The sequence below is a fragment of the Mobula hypostoma genome, chromosome 5 (genome assembly GCF_963921235.1).
Source record: "Mobula hypostoma chromosome 5, sMobHyp1.1, whole genome shotgun sequence".
NCBI lineage: Eukaryota > Metazoa > Chordata > Chondrichthyes > Myliobatiformes > Myliobatidae > Mobula > Mobula hypostoma.
In genome coordinates, this window is record NC_086101.1 from 16,088,363 (window position 1) to 16,115,311 (window position 26,949).

At 44.1% G+C, this 26,949-nt stretch overlaps 1 protein-coding gene across 1 annotated transcript in view; it reads right to left on the reverse strand.

Moving 5' to 3' along the window:
* Positions 1-232: 232 nt before the first annotated feature.
* LOC134346462 (uncharacterized) overlaps positions 233-26,949 on the reverse strand; it is a 56,898-nt gene continuing 30,181 nt past the window's right edge. The window contains exons 3-15 of the mRNA XM_063047830.1: positions 25,384-25,713; positions 24,353-24,466; positions 21,696-21,714; positions 21,561-21,598; positions 20,425-20,465; positions 19,129-19,158; positions 15,339-15,382; positions 12,018-12,055; positions 11,051-11,100; positions 3,946-4,043; positions 2,271-2,305; positions 1,257-1,294; positions 233-384 (exon numbers count right to left, since the gene is read on the reverse strand). Of these exons, the coding sequence (XP_062903900.1) occupies positions 382-384; positions 1,257-1,294; positions 2,271-2,305; positions 3,946-4,043; positions 11,051-11,100; positions 12,018-12,055; positions 15,339-15,382; positions 19,129-19,158; positions 20,425-20,465; positions 21,561-21,598; positions 21,696-21,714; positions 24,353-24,466; positions 25,384-25,713 (878 nt within the window). The 3' untranslated portion in view covers positions 233-381. The remainder of the gene's footprint in view (positions 385-1,256; positions 1,295-2,270; positions 2,306-3,945; positions 4,044-11,050; positions 11,101-12,017; positions 12,056-15,338; positions 15,383-19,128; positions 19,159-20,424; positions 20,466-21,560; positions 21,599-21,695; positions 21,715-24,352; positions 24,467-25,383; positions 25,714-26,949) is intronic.

Here is a 26,949-nt window from a genome sequence, read left to right on the forward strand (position 1 = left end):
TCCAGCCTCAGCCCGAGTATGTCTCTCTGGGATGGCTATAGAGAGTATGATTCCCCTATAGGTTTATTATGCCAACAATCCCACACTTGACTAGAGAGCTTGATTTAATCTGATGCTCTGTTAATTCGGGGAGAGTAACCAATGTGGAAGCGGAAGTAAATGTAGAGACACAAACTCGGGCCATTGACAGATTTCTTTCCTCGAAGACACGGAGCATTTGTGAACAATCTGATGCTATTGGGGTTTCAAGGTTCAATTAAAGGAACAGAAACTGGAATCCTTGTTATATTCACGACCCAACTGCTGAGAGCACGTTTGAGGACCTGGTTCTCCGATCTTCCCAATCTTCCTCAAGACCTGTTTGTTCACAGTCCCATCTTCCTACTGAAAACACAGAAGAGCCAAATTAATTCTGTTAACTGGTATGGCCTGACCGTTGGGAGTAAAGAACCAACTCCTCTGTAGTGGCAAGGTACAGGAGGAGGATATTTGGCCTATCTAGGCTGTACTGGCTCTTGCAAAAACCAGTTTATCCCACTGCTCCACTCTCAGCCCATCAACCTTCAGATGCTCTTCCAGCTCTCTTCTGCTCGCTGTGACTGAATGTAATCCCAGTTTCCAATAATTCGCTGAGTGAAAAAAGCCCCTCTTGTCTCATGAGGTCAGAGAAAAGGTTCTCTGCCCCATCGTGGCCGTGCCAGTGATCAAACTGATCCTACCTTCACCAATTTTACCTTCTTTGCATGCCTATCAGCTCCTCCTCCAGCAGACTCCGCCACTCATCTACACAATTGGATACTTACAATGGCCGATTATCCTACTGACCCAACCCGCACATTGCTGGGGTCTGGGAGGCACAAATCATTGTCCTTATCAATAAGGTGAGCAGCTTCTGAATCACTTGTGTCAAGTGGCCTCTGATGTACACTCTCCCAGTCGAGAGCAGTTTTAGTTCAAACAGCTGTGCGAACACTCATGGTCTGGAATGTCTAGTTAATCTAGACTCAAGGGAATACACCCCTCATCTACTCAATCTCCCCTCTCACATCTCCAGTTTAGGGACTTACTGGAAATAATCCAGCCACAGGGACAGGAAATGAAAAATGTTCTGACAGATTCTAACCCAATCACCACTTCATTTCATTTCTGAAGCTAAGGGCCAAACACAGCTCAATTTAACATTTCTCAGCTACATTTTCGAATCCCTCCAGGATCTCCCCACTTGCCCTGACCTCAGCAAATGCTTGCTTTCTTACCTGGTTTGTGGCTTCTTCAGGCTGGAGGCTACGTTTTGCTGTGAATTAGAGAAAGAAGCAAATGAGGCATCTAAAGCATCAGTAAATGTTACTGACAGATGACCCCGTTTAGTCTCATTCCTGTTTAACCCCCTGTCCCAATTTAGTCCCATTCCTGTTTAATCTCCTCAGTTCCCATTTATCCCCATTCTTGTTTAATCCGGTCAGTCCCTATTTAGCCAATTCCTGTCACCATTTTAACACCTCTGCCTATTTTAACCAGTTCCCATAGAACCTCTATTCTCATTTTACCCCTCAATCCCCACTCGAATGACTGTATCCATTTTAAGCACTCCATCTCCATTTTAATCACACTGATATTTCCCCATCCACATTATATTCCAGTCCCCATTTTAAATCTGTTACCATTTTAACCCCACTGACTAGTTCACCCCGTTCCTATTTAACCCCACTATTTCACACCAGTCCCTATTTAAACCCCATTGGTTTTACCCCATTCCCAGTTTAACCCCACTATTTTACCCCAATCCCCATTTTAATCCCACGATTTTATCCCAGTTCCCCTGAACCCCCATTCACATTTTACATGAGTCTCCGCTTTAATGACTATATCCATTTTAACCCCTCAGGCCCCAATGACTTTTACCCCAATCCCCATTTTAACCCCGACTTTTACCCCAGTCCCCATTTTAACCCCACTATTTACCCCAGTCCTCATTTTAACCCCACTATTTTACCCGTCCCCATTTTAACCCCACTATTTTACTCCAGTCCCCATTTTAATCCCACTATTTTGCCCCCACTGACATTTTAACCCCACTGACTTTTACCCAGTCCATATTTTAACCCCAGTATTTTACTCCAGTCCCCATTTTAACCCCACTATTTTACCTTTGTCCCCATTTTCACCCCACTGGCTATTTTACTTCAGTCCCCAGTTTAACCTCACTATTTTACCCCAGTTCTCATGTACCCCCAGTCTCTCCACCATGCGTTGCTACCCTTGATACTCACCTATCACATTCAGTTCGTCATAGCCGTCGTCCTGCCTGCCAAAGGAAGTGGGGAGGATGGGGTTAATGAGACCTGGAATCTGTGCTGGTGGCATTTTACGTTTCTGTGGCGACTGGCGTCAGATTTTTATTTTACGAAATTCAGCATCTACCTCTTGTAGTGGGACCACCCTGCAGTATCTCACTAATCCCACCATTACATGCTGTACCCGGTGCACAGTAACACTGGTTGCACTGGAGCCAGACCTTTGGTGCATTTTGTAACAGGTACCCATGAAGTGCTGTCTCCCCCAGTACTGTGTTTCTGACCCAATGTTCTGCAGGAAAGGGAGCAAAACTACTCAACTCATTCAAGGGGCGAGTAAAGTCCTGAAAAATATATATAATGTATGCTTTGCTTGAGAATAATGTCAGTACGATAAACACAGGCGATTCTGCAGAAGTTGGACATCCAACGCAACACAGACAAATGCCACCCAGCTTCCCTCTCACCTGGTCTCACCTATCACCTGCCAGCTTGTATTCCTTACCCCCACCACCATTACCTTCTCATTCCGGCTTCTCTCCTTCTCCCCCCACCACCCCCACTTCCTTTTCAGTCACGATGAAAGGTCTCAACCAGTGTTTATTCCTCTCCATAGATGCTGTCTGACCTGCTGAGTTCCTCCAGCATTTTGTGTGTAACTCTGTTTACGTGATGCTATGTGATGCTTCTACAATTAACTGTTTCATTGCATCCATGCATATGACAATAAACTCCAGTGTGACTTTTACTCACAGAATTCAACCATGTCTAAAGTGACTATTTGGTGTTCTTTTTGGTTATATATTAATGCATTTTTATCATTATCTTAACTGTTTGATTATTTCATTAATATTAAAATTGAACAATTATAATAAACGTCAAATATTAGAGGAAATGTAGCTGGCTGGTGGCGCAGTGGCATCAGCGCTGGACTTCGGAGCGAAGGTTCCCGAGATCAAACCCAGTCGGCTCCCCTGGCACGCTTTCCACCCGTGCTGGGTTGAGAGTCGAGCTAGCAACTCGACCTAGTAAAAAAGAAATTGCCTGCTACAGAAACGTCAACAGCAAAAAGTTGATGGCCTATGTTCTCTCGTGAGTTTAAAGGGAATTTCTTCTTCTTTCTAGAGGAAATGCACTTAAGGTGAGAGGGAGAAAGTTCAGAGGAGATTGTGCAGTAAGTGGTTTTTTTTTAACACACAGAGAGTGGTAGTGGCCTGGAATGGTGCAAGTTGATATAGGAGTACATTTGAGAGGCTGTTAGATCACACAGACACACACACACACACACACACACACACACACAGTCACTCATACAGACAGACACACACGCATCACACAGTTTAAGGTGCTGAAGATTTCTGTGTCTGCTGCCCTTTCACAAAGGAGTTCTGGACTCCCGCTCCACTCTTGTGAAAATGTTGTTCCCAATCTTCTCTCCAATTCTTCCACCTATAATTTAGTGCCAGAGTTAAAGATGATCTTTACCTGACACCCGCACATCGAACCCTGTACAGTGAAATGAGTTGTTTGCGTCCTCGAACAACATAGTCCGAGGATTATGCTGGGCTGGAGGGCTTATTTCTGTGCTGTGATTCTCCATACTCAGTCACCCTATGTATCCAGCCACAACTAAGCTAAGTAAGTAACTCACTCCAAATCGCCATCTTCCACCGATGTCTTGGCAGGAGTTCGGTTTTTGGAGTAACTTGGATATATCACTGCATACTGGATGTTCTCTACAGTGGGTACCTTGTGGAGAAAAAGATTCGATTAGAATGATCTGAGTACAATCAGCATGGAAATCTAAGCTTTTCACTGTAGGCACGGCAATACAGTGAAGGATTAGATTAGACCAGGTCCATGTCTGCCTTGATGCTCCCCGAAGAGTCAGATTCAGATAAAAGAGATACGACAACAAATTATATCCCACATGATTGTAGCCGAAACGTCTCGAAAAATCTTGCCAAGCTTGCTGGTCAACCAAACTTCCAAATATCCCATCCTTCCCATAGCTGTCTGCCATCCACCCTTGTCTCCAAATTCCACCCCTCTCTGTCATCTGCAGAGCATTATCTGCCTGTTATCCAGCAGCCCCTACCAGTTACCTCCAACACACCCTCATCTCTTTGTACAGGCCATCTCCACTTCCAAGCCCTGGTGCAGGGTTCAGGGTTTTGAATGGAAATGTTTCACACCACCACTCCCCGCCACAGAGGCTGCTCAACCCGATTGACTCCTCCAGCAGATTGTTTGACACTCCAGATTCTAGCATTTGCCTTCTCTTGTGTCTCCAGCTAGTTATTTACAGATGGTTCACCGTGATGAAATCTTAAGGATTACTCATTACGGACTGTACCTTTAAAAAGAGAGAGAGTGTGCCGCTGGTTCAGAGAGAGAGGCACCGAGCATTTCATGAGTCGCCATTGTGATAGAAGGGCAGAGCTATATTCTGGACAGCTGGTGTTCAGCATGTTTGGATATATATACAAGGTCAGCTGGCTTTCTGGTAGACATACAGAGACACAGAAGAAACTGACACCAGATGAGCTTTGAGTGCCCCAAAACGGGTGGGTTTTGTGGATCGATCAGGAGAATCGACCAGTGGCTCTGGCAGTGCAGGAAAAGGGGTGACCGGTGGAAAGCTATCAGTGTGTTTAACCCTTGCCTGGGTTTATAGTTTTACCACGTGAAGACGGTACCTTTAGTGTGGTTACATTCGGTGACCTTAAAGTATTCGGAGGACCACGGAAAGATTGACGGCATCAGCTTACTTGGATAACAAATCACCTCTCTCTCGCCTCAATTCTATTCAACTCAATGTCACAAACTGAACTAACTTTGTTTACATACCTTCATAAGACTGTATCAATTACCACCTAAGTTTGAAGAAGTTTGGGTTTTGTATTTACACACCTATATATGCATAAACTTTGCTAACCTGTTTGATTTATCTGGTTGTATGTTACTTTATTACATAGCTACTAATAAAACAGAGTTAGTTAACAGCAAAACCAGACTCCAGGTGCGTTCCATTTCTGCTGTTTCTTTTAACCCGTTACGGGTTACGTAACAAAATTGGGGCCTGCGTCCGAGATATGAACTAAATTGGGGGCTTACTGATTGAGTGATTAACAATCTTATTGGCTACTTTTCCTTTGATTGACTCGTGTGTAGAAAACAGCAGAAATGGATGTTTGGGATTTTCTGGCATCGCCAGACCCTGCAGCTTTGAAGAAAGCTAGAAAGGATGAGTTGTAGACATTGTTAAAGAGCTGAAACTTACGGAGCTAAAGAAGGGTATGACAAAGGTAGAAATTCAAAGGAAAGTAGTTGAATGCTATATCTCTACGAAGCAATTTGATGAGGAGGAGTTAAAGGGATTTCCTGTAGGTAAAGAGGAGATCCAGTTACGACTGGAACAAATGAAATTAGATAGACTTAAATTAGAGACTGAGGATAAAGAAAGGCAGAGGCAGTATGAGGCTAGAGAGGCAGAAAGACAGAGTTCGAGAGGGAGAAATGGCAGCAGATATCAAGTGCCAGACCGTGGTAATGACCTGGTTGTACTGTTTAATGTCAGCCAAGAAATTAAGTTGCTACCTCCATTTGATGAAACCGAAGTGGATAGGTATTTCCTGCACTTTGAAAAAGTTGTCCTGATTCGGAAATAGCCAAGGGATCAGTGGGTTGTGCTGTTACAAAGTGTGATTAAGGGGAAGGCTCAGCAAGCGTATTCTGCCCAGTCTCTTGTAGAGGCAAATGATTATAGCACAGTGAAAGATGTTGTGCTTAAGGGTTATGAGGTTGGATCCGGAGGTGTACAGACAAAAGATTCGAGATTTGAAAAAGTCTTGGAACCAAACGTATGTGGAGTTTGCCCATGGAAAACAGGTGTACTTCAATCGTTGGTGTAGCTCAAAGGGGCGAATGAGGATATTAATCACTTAAGAGAGTTGATATTGATTGAAAAGTTTAAGAGCTGCGTCCCTGCTGAACTAAGGACGTACTTAGTTGAGAAAGAGTTGGCAACACTTTCAGTGTCTGCTTGGTTAGCAGACGAGTTTGCCTTAACCCATAAGGTTACGTTTTTCTCGAATAAGAGCTACCAAAAGTAACAGAGATAACCCACAGGTTAAACCAGAAAGTAAGTCGGGAACTATTGACAAATGTAAAGAGGAAGGAAAGCAGTCAAAAGGAAAATTTTCCAGTTTTACGTGTAACTTTTGTAAGAAACCCGGTCATGTGGCGTCTAATTGTTTTACTCTGAAAAGGGAAAAAGGAAAAGAAAAGGAGACAATCCCAAATGCTTGTGTTCAGTCGGTTGAGATACCGCTAAGGAAGGAGGGGTCTGACCGAATTCAAGCGTTATTTGAGCGGTTTATCTCAAATTGGTTTGTGTCTGTAAAGGAGGGGTCAACTGTGGTTCCAGTGAGAATCTGGCAAGATACTGGGGCTTTTCAGTCACTAATATTAGACAGTGTTTTGGAATTCGGAGATGAAAACTGATGGAGTGAATATTATCAAAGGTATTGGAAAGGGGACTGAGGCTGTGCCTTTGCATAAGGTAATTTTGAAATGCGACTTGGTATCAAGACCAGTCAAGATAGGGGTACGATCTGGATTACCAAGACAATCCAGCAGCTCGGTAATGACCTTGCAGGTGGGGATGTTTATCCAGCAGTGCAGTTAACGAGAAAATCTGCAGCTAACAACCCACACATGGATACGGATATTTACCCCACATGTGCAGTAATCCGAAGCATGTCTAAAAAATCTGCTGATGCAGATAGTTCGGGGCAGGGGGATTCTAAAGCCCATGATAGCCAAAACAGGGGTTCAGATCATGATGATTTATCAGAGACTTTTCTACCGACCCTGTTTCAACAGGATTTGGGTAGTAAGGCTGATGAGAGAGTTTTATCTTTGTCTAGGAAAGAATTCCTAGCAGATCAAAACCGAGATCCTGAAATTGTGGCTTTAAAAAAGCAGCTCTCTCCGATGATGAGATTCAGAGGGAGTCAGTAGGATATTACCTTAAGGAAAGGGTGTTAATCAGGAAGTGGAGACCATCCACTGTGCCTGCAAGTGAGGATTGGACCATTGTGCATCAAGTTGTGGTTCCAAAAGTTTGCAAAGCTGAAATTTTAAACATGGCCCATAAGAAGCCGAAGGTGGACATTTTGGAGTGAATAAGACTGGGAGAAGGATTATGAAGGAATTTTACTGGCCTAATTTAAGGAAAGATGTTGTTACCTTTTGCAGGGCCTGTCATACTTGCCAAATTGTGGGGAAACCTAATGAGACCATCCCAGTATCCCCACTTCAGTTGATACCTGTTTTTGGTAAACCTTTTTCCAAAGTCATAGTGGATTGTGTTGGCCCATTACCAAAAACTGCAGCTGGCCATCAGTATGGGTTAAGCATTATGTGTGCTGCATCTAGGTTCCCCGAAGTGATTCCTCTCCGAAATACTAAAGGTAAAACTGTGGTGAGGGTGCTCATCAAGTTTTTTTTACTCTGGTTGGTCTGCCCAAACAGATTCAATCTGACCAAGGCTGTAACTTCACCTCAGGGTTGTTCCAGTGGATGGTTGGTGAACTGGGAGTTAAGCAGATCGTATCATCTGCATATCACCCAGAGTCCTAAGGAGCCTTGGAAAGGTTTCATTCCACTCTTAAGACAATGATTAAAACACACTGTGTGGAAAACGGAAAAGACTAGGATGAAGGTGTGCATTTACTTTTGTCTGCTGTCAGAGACTCGATTCAAGAATCATTAGGGTTTATCCCGTTTGAACTTGTTTTCGGTCACAGGCCCAGAGGACCTTTAACTTTACTCAGGGAGAAGTGGTCTAATCAGGAGGTATGTGTAAGCAGACATTGGAATTCAGAGATAGACTTAACAAGGTTTGTGTCCTTGCAAGGCAGGATTTGGAGAACTCTCAGAGGAAGATGAAGGTCTGGTATGACAGAAAAACTAGAGAACAGATGTATCATGTTGGAGATAATGTTCTGGTTCTGTTCCAACTTTTGATTAACCCACCAAGCAAAATTTAGTGGACCATACCAGATAATTTAAAAAATTGACTCTTTGAATTATGTTGTTAAGACTCCCGACTGAAGGAAGGCTACTTAAGTGGTACACGTTAATATGATAAAGCCTTATTATAACTCGGAGACAGCACCTGTGAGTACTATTATGAAAACAAGTGGAGTCATGGAGACTGGAAACAAGTTACCAGATAATTTTAACAAGCTAAGTATAGTCCCAACAAGGCTCAGGAATTCCACTGTTTTGGAAAACATTGACAGTAAAGTCCATCATCTGGAGCCTGAACAGCAAAATCAATTGAAGGGATTAATTAGCAAATATGAGGATTTGTTCCCTGATATTCCAAAACAATGCACAGCTGCAGTGCATGATGTAATTTTAGGTCACGTTGACCCAATTAAGCAACATCCCTATACAATGAATTTAGAAAAGTGTAAAATGGCTGAACAAGAAATTGGGTACATGCTGACAAACGGTATGATTAGGCTATCTACCTCAGACTGGGCATCGCCCTGTGTAATTGTGCCAAAACTGGACATCAGCATAAGATTCTGTTCTGATTACAGGAAAGTTCATGCAGCGACCAAGACAGATGCTTATCCTATTCCGAGAGTGGGTGACTGTATTAATAAGGTGGGAAAGGCTAAATACCTTACAATGATTGACCTGTTAAAAGGGTACTGGTGTGTTCCCTTGACAGAAAGGGCTAGAGAAATCTCTGCATTTGTCACACCATCTGGATTGTATGAGTGTAATGTTTTACCCTTTGGAATGAAAAATGCTGCAGGGATATTCCAAAGAATGATTAATTCTATGATTCGAGGTTTATAAAATACAGAGGATTATATTGACGATTTGGTTGTATGGAGTGATACGTGGGAGAAGCATATCTCCGCAGTAGAGAAGCTGTTTGACTAGCTTTCCAAGGCCAATCTTACTGTTAAACTCTCTAAAATTGAACTTGGCCATGCCACTGTTACTCACCTTGGCTATTGTAGTAGGCCGGGGCCAACTGGCTCCTGTGCAGGCCAAGGTACAAGCTATTGCTGAGGTTCCCGTTCCGACGGGCAAGAAAACTTTAAGAAGGTTTTTAGGAATCGTTGGGTACTACCGTAAGTTTTATAAAAACTTCACGGATATCGCTCTCCCCCTAACAAAACTACTAGGGAAGAGTGAAAGATCTGTATGAAGTGAGCTTTACCAGGAGGCCTTTGAACGACTAAAAACTATCCTGTGTTATCAACCTGTGCTTAAAGCACCTAATTTTACTCAACCATTTTCGGGAGCTGTACATGCTAGTGATGAATCTGCTGGGGCAGTATTGTTACAAAAGGGTGATGATGACATTGAACATCCTGTAGCTTATTTCTCAAAGAAATTTAATGAGCACCAGAAGAATTATTCCACTGTTGAGAAGGAGTTGCTATCACTCATTTCAGCCTTGCAATATTTTGATGTCTATGTATGTCCTGCGCAGAAACCACTTGTGATTTACACTGGCCATAATCCATTAGTGTTTCTGAGTAAGATGAAGGATAAGAATAGAAGGTTACTAAACTGGAGTCTGATCTTGCAAGAATATGACATGGAAATAAAACATAAAGGGTACTGACAACACTATAGCCGATTGTTTATGCAGGTGTTAAGTTAAAATTTGTATACGCTTTTGCTATATTACCTGATAATTACACATGTATTGCTTCAAGCTTTACAGTCTACAGTTGGACAAAAATTTGCTCCTTGCTCAAAATTTTTCCCAAAAGGTGGGAGGTGTGACAAAATCTTAAGGATTATTCATTATGGAGTGTGCCTTTAAAAAGAGAGAGAGAGTGCCACTGATTCAGAGAGAGAGAGAGAGGCACCGAGCAGCTCCTGAGTCACTATGGTGATAGAAGGGTGGAGCTATATAATGAAAAGCTGGTGTTCAGCATATTTATTTGCGTGTGTGTGTGTGTGCGTGTGTGTGCGTGTGCGTGCGCGATCTCTGCTCTTTTATTCTGTGCCGAACGCTACTCTCACCTAGTTCCACCGACCTGCACTCAGCCCATAACCCTCCATTCCTTTCCTATCCATATACCTATCCAATTTTTCTTTAAATGATAAAAACCGAACCTGCCTCCACCACTTCTACTGGAAGTTCGTTCAACACTTACTTCAAGCTCCCCTGATAATTGACTTATCGCTATATTCATGCGAGGAAAATATGCGCTGTGTGTTTAATATGAAATTCGTTAGATAAACCCTTTTAGAAACGAAATTGAGTGTATTAGCCACTTATCACCTATAACACCTCCCCCCCCGAACAGAATCACCAAAAACAATTTGTAGTTTAAAAAACATCGGCACGCAAATCACACATGCGCACTGGTGCCCGCGCAAGTCTTCATGGTCATTGTAGTCCTTTCAGGGTATACCCAACGTATTTGACAGCTACTCTTGATCGTTGGCAACCCTACCACCACCACCCCCCGACCCCTGGGTCGGCCGGTCCGCAAGAATATTGTCAATATGAAACCGGTCCGCAGTGCGAAAAGGGTTGGGGACCCCTGCACTAGACTAATATCCAACAAGGAGCAGCCCAGTGGGAATGTGGGGAGAACAGGTTGCAGGGGATCAAGTGGAAGAATTGGGGCAGACAGATATCAACAGGCTGAATGGTCTCCTATTTGTCAAGGATATGAACTACATACTATATATGTACTTACCTCTCCATCGGAGACCAGCGAGTTGTCTGGTTGACACTGGGTGATCACATCTGTGAGAGTGAATACGAGAATGTCAGTGAACCTTTGCCACAGGTGAAAGCAACGGGCAGGAACATGGAGAGCGCAGGCGAGGAGGAGCCAACAGTGCCACAGGACACAATTCGTGATCCTAATTCCTTTTGTTGTCTCCTTGTGGGTTACTCCTGTGCAGAGATTGGTTTCTGCATTGGGAATAAATGGTGGATTTCACTGGTTGAAAGTGCCCTCTCGTCCGAAGACAATTCTAAACCCTGGTCTGCTTATTAGATTGGTAAGTTGTTTATTATTGCACTGAAGTACAGTCATCATACAAACCATACCATTACGTCAGTGCATCGAGATAGTACAAGGGAAAAGCACTAACAGAATGCTGAATGTAGTGTTATATTTACAGAGAAAGTGTGGTGCAAGGACATGAGGAGGTGGATTGTGAGGTCAAGACTCCATCTGATCGTACGAGCAAACAATTCAATACTCTGATAACAGTGGGGTAGAAGCTGTCCTGAATCCTGGTGGTACGTGCTTTCAGACTTTTGTATCTACTGCCTAATGGGATGGGGAACGAGCGACAATGACCGGGGTGGATAGGATCTTTGATTATGCTGGCTGCTTTGCCAAGTCAGCGAGAAATACAGAGTGCATGGAGGTGAGGCCAGTTTCCATGATGTGCCGAGCTGTGCAACTCGATGTGGTCATGGGCACAGCAGTTGCCCTACCAAGCCGTGATACTGCCTTAGGAACTGGAGGTGTTGGTGAACTTTCCTGGCTGTAGCATCAATGTGGACGAACCAGGACAGGCTGTTGGTAATGCTGACAACTAGGACCCATGGGACAGATGGCCTGCTGAGGTAAGGAGTGACTGGGGTGTCAGGGAGTTCAGAGGTTGCTACCATTTTTGCATCAGCCACGCTCAAGGGGACTTACTTACCCATGCCATTGTCCATTGAGTTACTGAATGTCTTCAGGCTGTGAGGAGAAAGAGGGGGAAGGAGGTCACTCATTGATAAAGTGCAAGTTGGGGTGGTTGGGGGAATTGTCCTGTTCATGTGCTGCTTCATAAACCTGTGTCGCTGTGACGAGTACTGGGGCAGGAGATGCCCCAGACAGGAGTAGCCAAGTTTTCAAAGGACAATGGGGTAATGTATCAGGGCGAAGAGAGGGACCTGGAGTCAGATATGTACACAGGCCCAGTGTAATCCTTGTGCAGCAGCCATGGTTCAGGTGTTTGACGGCCTGACTAACCAAGAAACTATCAACCCATGCTTTAAATATACCTAATGAATTGTCCTCTGCAAGCGTCCATGGCAATGAATTCCACAGATTCATCACCCTCTGGCTGAACAAATTTCTACTCATCTCTGTTCTAAATATACGTCCCTCTATTCTGAGGCTGCGCTCTCTGGTCCTAGATTCCACCACTATGGGAGCAATCCTCTCTGCCTAGGCCTTTCAATATTCATAGAGCTATAGAGAAGTACAGCACAGAAAATAACCCTTCGGCCATCTAGTCCATGCCTAAAACCATTTAAGCTACCTACTCCCATCAACCTGCACCAGGACTATAGCCCTCCAGATTCCTATTTCTCTTAACTTTGAAATCGATCTCGTGTGGAGCAATTGCACTGGCAGCTCATTCCATACTCTCATGACCCTCTGAGTGAAGAAGTTAAACTTCTTAACTTAAACTTCTCACCTTTCACCCTTAAGCCATGACAAATGGTTGTAATCCCACCCAACCTCAATGGAACAAAGCCTGATTACAATCATCCTATCGATATCTCTCATAATTCTATAGGTTTCAATGAGATTCCCCTTCATTGTTCTAAGTTCCAGGGAATACTGGCCCAGAATCATCAAATGCTCCTCATACCATAAGCTTGTCATTCTGGATCATTCTCTTGAAACTCCTCTGGCATCTATCCAGTGCCAAAACATCTTTTCTTAGATATAGGGCCCAATACTCCAAGTGCAGTCTTATAAAGCCTCAGCATCACAACCTTGCTTTTATATTCTAATTCTCTTGAAATGAACGCTAACAGTACATTTGCCTTCCGTACCACTGACTCAATCTGTAAGTTCACCTTTGGGAATCCTGCACAAGTTGCACCTCTAAATTTTGAATTTTATCCCCATTTAGAAAACAGTCTATGCCTTTATTCCTTCTACCAAAGTTCATGACCGTACACTTCTTTACACTATTTTCTACCTGCCACTTTACCCATTCTGTCAGAGCCCCTGCTTCCTCAACACTACTTCTCTCTCCATCTATCATTGTATCATCTGCAAATTTGGCAACAACCCTATAAATTCTGCTATTCAAATTGTTAACATATAATGTGAAAAGAAGTGGTCCTAATGCCGACCCCTGAGGAAAACCACTAGTCACCAACAGTCAACTAGAATTGGTCCCCTTTATTCCAACCTTCCAACCCTCCTGGCAATTTTCTATCCATGCTAGTATCTTTCCTGTAATACCGTGGGGTCTTATCTTGTTAATGGCCCTCACGTGCAGCACCCTGTCAAAGGCCTTTTGAAAATCCAAGTAAGCAACATCCACCGACTCTGCTTTGTTATTTCCTTAAAGAATTCCAACAAATTTGTCAGGCAATATTTCTCCTTAAGGAATCAATTCTGAATTTAGCCTACTTTATCAAGTACCCTGAAACCTCATTATTAATAATGTACTCCAATATTTTCACAACACTGAAGTCAAGCTAACTAGCCTATAAGTTCCTCCTTCTGCCTCCCTCCTTTCCAGAAGAATGAACTAGCTTACTTTCATATTTCATCTTTTCTCTCCTTATGGATTTTTAGCTGGCTCCTGTTGATTTTTAAAAGCTTCCCAAAGTTTTGCTATATTATATGCCCTCTCTTTTGCTTTTATGCTTTCTTTGTCAGCCCCGGTTGACTTGTCTTCCCTTTAGCATACTTCTTCATCTTTAGAATGTATCTATCTTGATCTTCCCACATTGCCCCCAGGAGCTCCAGCCGTTGCTGCCCTGCTATCATTGCTGATAGTGACTCCTTCCAATCAGCTTTGGCCAGCTGTACGCTCATGCCTCGGTAACTCCCTTTAATCCACTGTAATACTTACTCTCCCTCTCAAAATGCAGGGTGAATTTTATCATATTAAAGTCACTGCCTTCCAAAGCTTCTTTGCTTTAAGGTCCGTTATCAAATTTGGTTCATTGCACAACACCCAATCCAGAATCGCCTGTCCCCCACTGGGTTCCACCACAAGCTGATCTAAAATGTCATCTTGCAGGCATTCTACGAATTCCCTCTCGGGATCCAGCACCAATCTGATTTTCCCAATCTACCTGCACATGGAATTCTACCACGACTATCATAACATTCCCCTTGTTAAATGTCTTTTCTATTTCTTGTTGAAATCTGTATCTCACATCCTAGCTTCTTAGCTTGGTAAAAAATGACACAACAGACTTTTAAAACCCTATTATCAGTGAGTTGTTTGTTATGTCTCCTCTCTCATTGTGAAACAGGGACACCTTTTTTTCCCTTATTAGGGCAAGAGAGAGCCTGTTGCATGCGAATTACCGGGTAAATGAGTAGTCTTTGGAGTACTGCAAATCGTTGTCTTTATTGATAATTTGCTGTATGTTTGACTGCTTGGTGGAGTGCGCCAAAGCTTTTTTACTGCTGGGGGAGGGGGGAATCGCTGCCTTGCTGCTGCTTGTGCGTGGGAGGGGGAGCTTGGGGGGGGGTCTTTGGGGTCTAATGTTTAACTGTCATTCATTCTTTGGGGCACTCCTCTGTTTTCGTGGATGTTTGCGAAGAAAAAGAATTTCAGGATGTATATTGTATACATTTCTCTGACATTAAATGTACCCATTGAACCTATTGAAATAGTCCTGTATTCATCACCCTTTTTGACTTTGACCCCATGTTAAACTTCAATCCATCCCACTGACTACAATTTTGCTCTATCATCTACATAATCTCACTACACAATGCATCAACTTGAATACCAACTACTCCTAGCATGATGTCAGTGCACCAGGCTTCACCGCTTCATCCTGCGGGTCCAGTCTGCTCACTGGATGGACAACAAACTGCACCATTACCTGATAATGAACTCTCCACAGCAGAGGGTCATTTTGGGATGGCCATACATCTCACTGCTTCCCTGCTGAATAGAGCACGCAGACAGCAGTGTAACACTGGACCCTGGGTAATGCTCCATTTGTAGCAAGCCAACTAATCTAGCGGTGGCTGGATCCATACTCACCTTTGCATTGGTGTGTAGATCAATTCATCTTCTGGCTGGATCTCCTACAGAAGGAAAATTAAGCCATGTCACAGATCATAAGACCATAAGACATAGGAATATAAGACAATAGACATAGAAGCAGAATTAGGCCATTCAGCCCATCGAGTCTGCTCTGCCATTCCATCCTGGCTGATCCCAGATCCCACTGAACCCCACACACTGCCTTCTCGCCATATCCTTTGATGCCCTGACCAATCAGGAAACGATCAACTTCTGTCTTAAATATACCCATGGACTTGGCCTCTACTGCAGTCTGTGGCAGAGAATTCCACAGATTCACTACTCTGTGCCTAAAAAAATTCATTACACTGTTCTGAAGGGTCACCCCTCAATTCTGAGGCTGTGCTCTCTAGTTCTGGATACACCCACCCAAGGAAACATGCTCTCCACTTAAACCCTATTTGGTCTTTCCAACATTTGGTAGATTTCAAAGAGGTCCTCCCACCCCAGCCTGCTTTTAAATTCCAGTGAGTACAGGCCCAAAGCTGCCAAACTACCTCCTCATATATTAACTCTTTCATCCCTGGAATCATCCTTGTGAATCTCCTCTGGAATATCTCCAATGACATCACATCCTTTCTGAGGTATGGTGCTCAAAGCTGTTGACATCTTTTGAAAATACTCCAAGTGTGGCCTGACTAGTGTCTTTTAAAGGCTCAGAATAATCTCCTTGCTTTTATATTCGATTCCCCTTGAAATGAATGCCAACATTGCATTTGACTTCTTTAACACTGACTCGACCTATATTCAAACCTTCTGGAGTCTTGCACGAGGACCCCTAGGTCCCTCTGCAGCTCTGAGGTTTGAATTTTCTCCCCATTTAGGTAATAGTCTGCACAATTGTTCCTTTTATCAAAATGCATTATCATTCATTTCCCAACTCTATATCCCATCTGCCACATTTATGCCCATTCTTCCAATTTGTCAAAGCCCTGCTGCAATCGCATTGCTTCCTCAGCACTACCTATCCTTTCACCAACTTTTCCACAAAGCCATCAATTCAACTATCTAAATCATTGACAAACAATGTGAAAAGCAGCGGTCCCAATACTGACCACTGAAGAACACAAGAAGTCATTGGCAGCCAACGAGAAAAGGCCCCCTTTATTCCCACTCACTGTCCCCTGCCTGTCAGCCATTCCTCTATCCATCCATAATCTCTTTCCTTTAATGTCACTGGATTTCATCTTGTTAAGCAGCCTCATGTGTGGCACCTTATCAAACGCCTTCTGAAGATCCAAGTAAATGACACCCACTGCCTCTCCTTTGTCCACCCTGCTTGTAACTTCCTCAAAGAACTCTAACAGATTTTTCAGGCAAGATTTCCCTTCACAGAAACCATGCTGACTTTGACTTACTTTATCATTAACCTCATCCTTAACAATGGACTCCAACAGTTTCCCAACCACTGGGGTTAGGCTAACTAGCCTATTATTTCCTTTCTTTTGCTTTCCTCTCTTCTTAGAGAGTGGAGTGACATTTGCAATCTTCTAGTCCTCTGTGACCATACCAGAATCAAGTGATTCTTGAAAGATCACGCCCAGTGCATGTTTGATTCTATGACATCAAGAGATTTTAAAAATTCCAAAGTCAAGATTATTGTTCGATGCACAAGTACAGTATGTGCATGTACAGGTGCAATGAAAAGCTTACTTGCAGCAACATCACAGGCATCAGCATCAGGTACACAACATTCACAGAAAAATATGTATTAAACATGAAGCATATACAACATGCAAACATGAGAAAGTCTGCAGATGATGGAAATCCAAAGTGACACACACAAAGTGCTGGAGGAACTCAGCAGGTCAGGCAACATCTATGGAAAAGAATAAACTGTCGACGATTCAGACCGAGGCCCTTCTTCAGGACTCAGAAGGAAGGGGGAAGATACCAGAATCAAAAGGTGGGGCTTGGGCGTAGAGAACGAGTCTAGTTGGAAGGTGTTAGGTGAAGCCAGGTGGATGGGAAGGGTCAAGGACTGGAGAAGAAAGAAACAGATGGAAGAGAAAAGTGTACCACAGGAGGAAAGGAACCTAGAGGAAAGGAATAGGCAGGTGAGAAGTGAAAGGTCAGAAAGGGGAATAGAGGAAGTTGGAGGGGGAAATTTGTTTCCTAGAAGGAGCAATCAATATTTATGCCATTAGATTCGAGGGTACCCAGACGGAGTATAAGGTGTTACTCCTCCACCCTGAGGTTGGCCTCACCTTGCTCAAGAGGAGGCCATAGATGAACACGTCAGAATAGGAATGAGATATTGGAATTAACCTGTTTGGCCACCAGGGAGTCCTGGCTCTTGCAGATGGCGAGGAGGTGTTCGACGAAGCAGTCCACCAATTTACAACGTGTCTCACCAATGCAGAGGAGGCCATATCAGGAGCACCAGACACAATAGATGACCCCAGCAGATTCGCACCTGAAGTGTTGAATCACCTGGAAGGACTGTTTGGGGCCCTGAATGGAGGTGAGGGAGGAGGTGTAAGGACAGGTGTTGGGTTGGAATGGACTAGAATAGAATAGAATACAACTCTATTGTCGTTGCTCAAGACGAGATTGTGGTGCTACTCCAGTCTGTGCAGAACAGCTATTTACAATGCATGTGGCATGGCTTAATTAAAAAAAATTTACATGCAACAAGTGACTTTGGTAGTCCATAACACTCAAAGGCCATCGTCGTTATTAGAAGAACCTGTTTTTGTGTTACAGTGCTCGATCGCTCCAATTACTTAACAGAAAACCCAATTAGAACAAATATAAAGTCCATTGTAGTGTAATGTTGCGCTACTGAGGTAGTGATTAGGGTTCTGCAGGTTGGTTCAAGAACCAAATGTTTAGTGATCAGATATGGAATAATATCCATGGATTGTATTAGGAAAGGGGTCTGGGACCTTGTGTGGAGTTAGTGGGATCTCCCTGGGTCAATAGAGGAGGCAGAGGTCACTTTAGGTCAATAGCGTGATCAGGAGCTCTCCTGGGTCAATAACATAGTCATACCTTATTGATCCCGGGGGAAACTGGTTTTCATTACAGTAGTACCATAAATAATAAATAGTAATAGAACCATAAATACTTAAATAGTAATATGTAAATTATGCCAGTAAATTATGAAATAAGCCCAGGACCAGCCTATCGGCTCAGGGTGTCTGACCCTCCAAGGGAGGAGTTGTAAAGTTTCATGGCCACAGGCAGGAATGACTTCCTATGACGCTCTGTGCTGCATCTCGGAGGAATGAGTCTCTGGCTGAATGTACTCCTATGCCCACCCAGTACATTTTGTAGTGGATGGGAGACATTGACCAAGATGGCATGCAACTTACACAGCATCCTCTTTTCAGACACCACCGTGAGAGAGTCCAGTTCCATCCCCACATCACTGGCCTTACGAATCAGTTTGTTGATTCTGTTGGTGTCTACTACCCTCATGTCATAATCATATGTATGCACAAAGGCAATAAAAAACTGATTTGCAGAAGCATCATAGGCACACAGCATCAGAAACATAACATTAGCAAGAAAAACATCAATGAAACATCAATTATACACAATTTTTGCAAGATAGAACAGAATTAGACCAAACAAAGTTCATTTATTGATGCAAAATGTTGCCATACTGGGGCAGTGACTGGGGTTGTGCAGATTGGATCAAGAACTGATCTTTAATCGAGAAGTAGAGAACATGAAACTGGTGACATTTTGTTACAAATCAGTTTTCTTATGAGCACTCCGAGTGAAAGGGACACCATCTTACCGGGCATGGAGGGGCATTCCCATCTTCAGCCTGTTGTGAAATAAGATATTACAATGAGCATTTCTATTGGTCTACAGGAGCTCGAAAGCCTGGGTGTCCAGACTCAACATTTAAGCTGAGACAGGGAAAGATTAAAAGAGGTGGGCAGAGCAAGTTTTTCTTTCCACACCGAGTGATGGCGTTGGGAATGTGCTGCCAGGGTTAGTGGTGGAGAAGACAGATACAATAGAGATGTTTAAGAGAATCGTAGATACTCACATGACATTGGACAGAATGGAGGGAAGTGAACCATGTACAGGTGGAGGAGATGAGCATAATTAGACACCATTACTTTAACTAGTCCAGCATTAATTGTGGGCTGAAATCCTGTTCCTGTAGTCTACTGTTTGACATGCTATGTCCTATGTCCTATGTTCCTAGAACAGCTTTTTCCTCATTGCGGTCAGAGTTTTGAACGACTCGACTCTTTCATGTCCCTGTCCTGGTGGTGCTGCATTTTCTTGCAAGGATTTACAGGAAAGTAAAGAAATACAATAGAATTTATAGACAAACTATGACGAACAAAGGCTGCCAAACAACCAGAGTGCAAAAGAAAATAAATAATATTGAATTTGAAAGTTCTTGAAAGCGAGTCTATTGGTTGTGGAGTCAGTTTAGCGCTGAGGTGAGTGAGATTGTTCAACTGTTTCAGGAGCCTGATGGTTGTAGGGCAGGGTTTGAAAACTGGGATCCACGGACCCCTTGCCTAATGGTATTGGTCAATGGCATAAAAAAAGATTGGGAACCCGTGTTGTAAGGTAATAACTGTTCCTGAACTGGCAGCATGGGACCTAAGGGTCTGGTACTTCATGCTTTATGTTAGTAGTGAGAAGACAGCATGGCTTGGATGGTGGGATCCTTGATAATGGATGCTCCTTTCTTGTGGCAGTGCTCCTTGTAAATAAGGTGAAGTAGCGACTTTCACAAAAGACAAAAAACAGAGATGAGCACTTGAACCTTTTCTTTGCAAAACGAACTAGTTATCCACGTCCTCCCTCATTGCGAGCAATCCCGGCTATGACATCCAGTCTCTCTCGCTCTCCACTGTTATTCTCTCTACCCATCCCCTCCTCACAGCAATCCAATCTAAGTTATGCTTTCAATTTTGCCCAGTTCTGTTGAAAACCCACTGTTCCGGAACCTTAACTCTGCTTGATTCTCTGCAGATGCTGTTTAACCTGCTGAATATCCCAGCATTCTCTGATTTTATTTCAGATTTCCAGCATTTCCAGGCTTTTATTTTGCTTTATGACTTACCGTCTCAGGTCCTTCCTCCAATTGGGGTGAAGGTAAATCAGCTGTAAAATTAATTATGTGCATATTAATGCAGACACTGACAGATTTACAACTATCCTCTCCTTTCTACAGGCACCCACACTCTCTGTGTAAAGAACTTAATTCTTAAATTCCCCCTATACTTTCCTCCAAACACCATAAAATTATGGCCCCTCATATTAGTGAGTTCAGCCTGGGGAAAAAGTCCACTTGATCTCTGCCACTTATCATTTTGTATTGCTCTATCAATCCACCTCTCTCCTCCTTCGCTCTAAAGAAAGCCCTGGCTCACTCAGCTTATCCTCTCCAATCCTGGCAGCATCATGGTAAATAATGATGTGAAGAGGACTCAGCACAATACACAATTGTGGTCTAACCAGGGTTTTATAGAACTGCATTACTTCACGGTTCTTGAACTCATCTCCCAATTAATGAAGACCAACACACCATACGCCTTTTTCATGGCTCAATCAACTTGCACGGCAATGTTGAGGGATCTACGGACATGGACTCCAAGATCCCTCTGTTTCTCCACACTGCAAGAGATTCTGCCAGTCACCCTGTATTCTGCCTTCAAATTAAGCCTTCCTAAGTGAATCACTTCCCACTTTTCAGGATAGAATTCCACGTGCCATTCTCAGCCCAGCTCTGCATCCTATCAATGGCCTGTTGTAATCCTTGCCACCATTTCACACTATCCACAACTCCACAAACTTCATGTTATCTACAAGCTTACTAACACACCCTCCCACTTCTTCATCCGAATCATTTCTAAAAATCACGAAGAGCGGCGGTCCCAGAACAGAGCAGTACAGAGCACCACAGTTCACCATTCTCCAAGCAGGATAGGCTCCATCTACAACTACCCTCTGCCTCCTACAGGCAAGAAAATTCTGAACCCCCTCTGTGGGTAAGGCAATTCTGAATCGACATTTGAATTGCCAAGGACACGAGGCTAAGTGGTGGAAGGTGGTGTTAATTCTGATGGGTACCCACAGGTCAGCTTGGAGAAGAAGGGCTGAATGGCCAGGTTCTATGCTGCATGACACTCTACCTAACATCACAGACAAATCTGCCTAATGCGCTCACATGGATTGGCTCTGGGGGCTTTTACTTACCCGCTGTGGTGCTGTCATTCAGAGTAGATAGCTCCTGTCTGAAGAGAAAAAGTGGAAAATGTTTACTCCCTGTGTGTCCCTTTACATTGCAATGGAACACATTCTGTAAAACACAAGCGTGTAGCAAGCACTCACCTTTGAAACAGGAGAGAATCTGTGAAGGGAAGGAGAGAAGAAAGATGCTGATAAGTCAATAAACACAAGTAATTCTGCAGATACTAGAAGTCCAGCGATCCACACACAAAATGCTGGATGAACTCAGCAGGTCAGGCAGCATTTATGGAAAGCAATAAACGGTCGATGCTTCTGATCAAGGGCCTCCAACAGGACTGGAAAGGAAGGGGGTAGAAGCCAGAACAAGAAGATAATGTGAGGGGAAGGGAGTGGAGTACAAACTGCCAAGTGATAGGTGAGACCAGGTGAGGGGGAAGGTGGGCAGGTGATGGAAGGCGCATGAAATAAGAAGCTGGGGGGAGGGTGATAAGTAGAACAGGTGAAGGGTTGAAGATGAAGGAATCTGACAGGAGAGGACAGAGAATAATTGAAGGGAAGGACAAGGGGCATCTGAGGAAGGAGATGATTGGGTAAGGAGAAGGAAAGGGGCTGAGAGGGTAACCAGAATGAGGAATGGAAAAAGAGAGAAGGAGAGAAGAGGAGAGGAATCAATGTTAATGCCACCAGGTTGGAGGCTACCTACATGGAATATGAGGTGTTGCTCCTCCACCCTAAGTTTGGCCTCATTGTGGTGGTAGAGGAAGCCATGGACAGGATTGTCAGAATGGGAAAGGAAGTCAAATTGAAATGAGTGGTCACCAGGAGTGCGCTTGTTCTCAGTTCCACCCAGGAGGGAAAGGTGGCTTCAGAATGCACTGGTTTCCCACTTAGCACTCATAACCGAGTCAGTTGTATGGACAAATCATATGGATACTTGCTTCCATTGGGCAGCACAGGGAGTATAAAAGATAATGATACGGCTTTATAAGGAATTGGTTAGGTCACAGCTGGAGGACTGTACACAATTCAGGTACCACGCTGAAGGAAGGATGTGATTGCACTGGAGAGGGTGCAAAGACAATTTACAAGGATGTGACCCACTGCCACTCACATAGAGATAATTGTTCTTAGTCTCTTCATTCTTGTTTATGTTATTTTTATTTAGGGACACAGGGCAGTAACAGACCCTTCCAGCCCAACGAGACTGCTCTGTGCAGTTACACCCATGTCACCAATTAACCTGACAACTTGTATGTCTTTAGGATGTGGAGGGAACTGCTGCACCCAGTGGAAACCTACGCATTCACGGGGAGAACACACAAATTCCTTAGAGTCAGTGGAAGGAATTGTGCCACCCCTTTGCTGGCACTGTAACAGTGTTACAGGAACCACAATGTCACCGCGCCACCCCACTATTCTACCTTCACTGTCCCTGATGAGCATTTCTTTTTGCACTACGATGCATTGCACTGCTCTCCTTGCACCAGTCTGTTGTCTTGTCCTCATGGCTGTATTTGTTGTTGTATTTAATGTTACCACGTACACCAGTGAGCTTCAAACAGGGAAGGGATTTCATCGCATCTTGGAGCGGTTGACAATAAATTTATCCAGCCTAGTCATCAGAGAAAGCTGCAGAATTGGGCACAATTACAATTAGGTTCCGACTGACTGGGCCTTGTGCCTCTTGATCGCACTGATGTTCAATACTGGGACCCACCAACTCGAGACAGTCCAGAATTCATGGGTGTCCTTTATGGACATTTTCACCCACATTACTAACCTTTGTGCACAGAGCAGAGGCCTAAACTCTGAATGTACTTCATCGCCATGACAGTATCGCTGGATTTCGAGCACGGAGCAGAGTCCTGGACTCGGAGTGCACCTTCTCAACTATCCACATCACTGGGCGCAGAGTGGAGTGCTGACCTCTACCTCCTTTACATCCCTGTCTATGTCCATACACCCTAATCTGACCCCTAACTCCATTGACTGTCCTGAAAACCATCCCTACAAACTTAAAAGCACAACTTAGTCTGGGCCATGATCTCAAGAGATACCACAGCTCGCACCACGATGACCAAAGGCATATGGGACCAGACATCTCAGTCAGCAGAGATGAGTTGGGCTGAAGGGCCTGTGTCTGTGCTGATGACTCACAGATCTACTACCTCAATTGCCCTGCTCATCTGCACATGCTGGTGAACCCCTTGGGCTTTCCAAACGTTCCTCACCTTTAAGGATATAAGGCATTGGTCAAAGAACATTGGTAGTGTTATGTGCAGTTTTGGGCTCCATATCTAGGAACCAATGTGCTGGCATTGGAGAGGATCCAGAGGAGAATAACAAAACTGATTTGGGAATGAAAGAGTAAGTGTATGAGGATTGCTAGCTCTGGGCCGTACTCGCTGGAGTTCAGAAGAATGGTGGGGAGGGATCTTACTGACATCTATCAAATACTGAAAGGCCTAAACAGAGTGTATGTGGCGACAATATTTCCAATATTGAGAGAGTCTTGGACCTGAGGGCACTGCTTTGAATAGGAGATAAGGAGGAGTTTCATTAGCCAGAAGATTCATTGCCACAGATGAATGTGGAGGCCAAATCATTGGGTATATTGAAAACACAGGTTGATAGGTTGAGTATTGGTTTCTAAGGTTATGGAGGAAGGCAGGAGAATGGTGTTGAGAGGGAAAACAAATCCCTCAATGGTAGAGTAACTCGTTGGGCCGAATGGCCAAACCCTGCTATGTCTGATGATCCTATACTGGCCATAGAGGTATATGATTCAGTCTCCTTACTGGCTACGCTGCGTAGTTTTCTACGAAACAGGGTGCTGACGAGCAGGATGCTCCCTTGTATTCCAAAGACCGTTAACAGGATCACCAGGAGAATTGTGACAGGTTTCAGTATGCCTGTGGGGGAGAAAACAACTCAGAACACATGAGCACAAATGGGCCATTTGGCCCTTCGAGACCTGTGAAGCACGCAATGATATGGCAGCTGACCTGAAAGTGTTTAACCCCACTGGTGAAATCATTCCTGTTCCTGCCACACACCCTCCTCACTATTCCAGGGCAGGAAGCACAGGGAAGTTGCTCTTCCAATAATTGTATAGGATGACCAAAAGGTAATAAAGTCACATTGAACGTTGATCTTCGTCTAACATTTAAATGTCCTACACTAATCCCATTTATTTTCCTATTAATTTTACTGATAAATGATCCTCCCCACCTTCTCTTCAAATCCATCGAACTTTTACCACTTCCCAATACACTGGGGGCAATTTACAGCAATCAATTAAACCACTGATCTTGGGGTGTGGGAGAAAACCAGAGCACCCAGGGGTGGGGGTTGGCCACACCATCACAGGGAGAATCCATTAAGAATAGGATAGGACAGTGTGTGACCCACTACCCCACTGGGTCCCAGAGGGGAATAGGACAGTGTGTGACCCACTACCCCACCCGGTCCCAGAGGGGGAAGAGGGTAGTGTGTGATTGACTGCTTCACCTCAACCCAGAGCGGGAGAGAACACCTTGTAACTCACTGCCCCACCCAGTCACAGAGGGAAGAGGACAGTGTGTGACCCACTGCCGTACTGGGTACCAGTGTGAGAGAGGATTGTGTGTGACCCATTGCCACTCTTCTATAATCTGCACACTGAGCCAATCATTGTTGATGGGTTGATAAGTGTGTGATCTCCAGCCAGTCACCCCAATGTAATTCTTGTTATCTGTAGTCTCCCATCTACATTCAGCGATGGTCAGCAGGGTGGGTGATGGTGGGTGGTAATAAGCTCAGTATTGTCTCGGGCTGGGGAACCACTCACCTGTGTGACTGACGGTCAGCCGTACTCCTTCTCCGATTTCCTCGCCAATCCCGTCTATCCGTACTTTGCAGAAGTACATTCCAGAATCGCTCTCCCTCAAACCCACCAGCTTTATGGAAGCTTTGAAGGAATCCTCCTGGTCAGGCCCAAGGACGCGCCCTGCATACTCTGCCGTCCCGTTGGAGACTTCGGATGTGTTCCTGTACCAGCTGTAGAACACAATGTCTCCGGAGTGATTGGCATTATGGCTGCAGACCATGAGGACCGTTTCACCCTCACCTGCAAATATACTGGACTGGCCTTGCGTAACTGTGAAGTTCTTGCTTTTTCCTGCAATGGGAAAGGAGAAAGTCAATGCTTCCCATTTGGAAGTTGGCCATTGGAGTGAGAATTAAGACCCAGTGTTAAAAACTGGACACATTCAACATTTGAAATTGTTTGTTGTCAATCGTCAGTACAAGAGTTTAAAGGAGGATGAAATCATTCTTTCTCCAGTTCAGACGCAGCATTAAAGAGAGACAATAAGCGTAAAAACAAATAAATATATAAATATACACCCATCCTATAAAACACAACCTACAAGTAACTGTAAAGTGACAGTGCATGGGAAGGGTGCTGAGGGCTGTGGAGAGGAGTGGCTGATGTGGATGTAGTGGTAGTGGGGTGGGTTAATGGTGGAGGTGTTGATCAACCTGATAACATTGGGGGAAGTATCTGTTTTTGAGTCTGGTCCTTGGTGGTGGATAAGCCGATACCAAGGATATGTTCTGTATTTTGAAGGGCTCATATAACAAGCTCTTCATTGGCTTGTCATATGAAGAGTGTTTGATGGCTCTGGGTCTGTATTCGCTGGAATTCAGAACAAGGGGTGACCTCATTGAAGCCTATCGAACAGTGAAAGGCCTTGATAGAGTGGATGTGGGGAGGATGGTCCTATGGAGGACGAGTCTAAGACCGGAGGACACAGCCTCAGAATAGAGGGGTGTCCTTTAGGAAGGAGATGAGGAGCAGTTTCTTTAGCCATTGAGTGGTTAATCTCTGGAATTTCTTGCCACAGACAGCTGTGGAGGCCAAGTGTTCATGTATACTTGAGACAGAGGTTCTTGATTGGTCAGGACATGAAGAGACACAGAGAGAAGGCAAGTGATTGGGGTTGAGAGGAGAATGGATCAGACATGATGAAATAACGGAACAGACTCTTCCAAATCAGGCCAAATGGCCTAATTCTGCACCTATGTCTTATGGTGTTATTTAACTACCTGCTGTAGAGTCGTCCTATCCATCACTGTGAGTTTCTGTACCACACAGCGATCCAGCATGTTAGGATGCTCTCTAATGTGCATCCAAACATGTTCCATAACCTGGGCTTCTAAACGTCCCTCTGCAATTCTATTCTTGCCATCCTCACTGGGAGACCAGAGTCTGTGCGGGTTGGAAATAATATCACCACCTCGCTGACAATCAACACTGGTGTACCTCAAGGATGCATGCTTGGCCCACTGCTCTACTATCTCTACACTGACTATTGTGTGGCTAGGCACAGCTCAAATGCCATTTATAAATTTG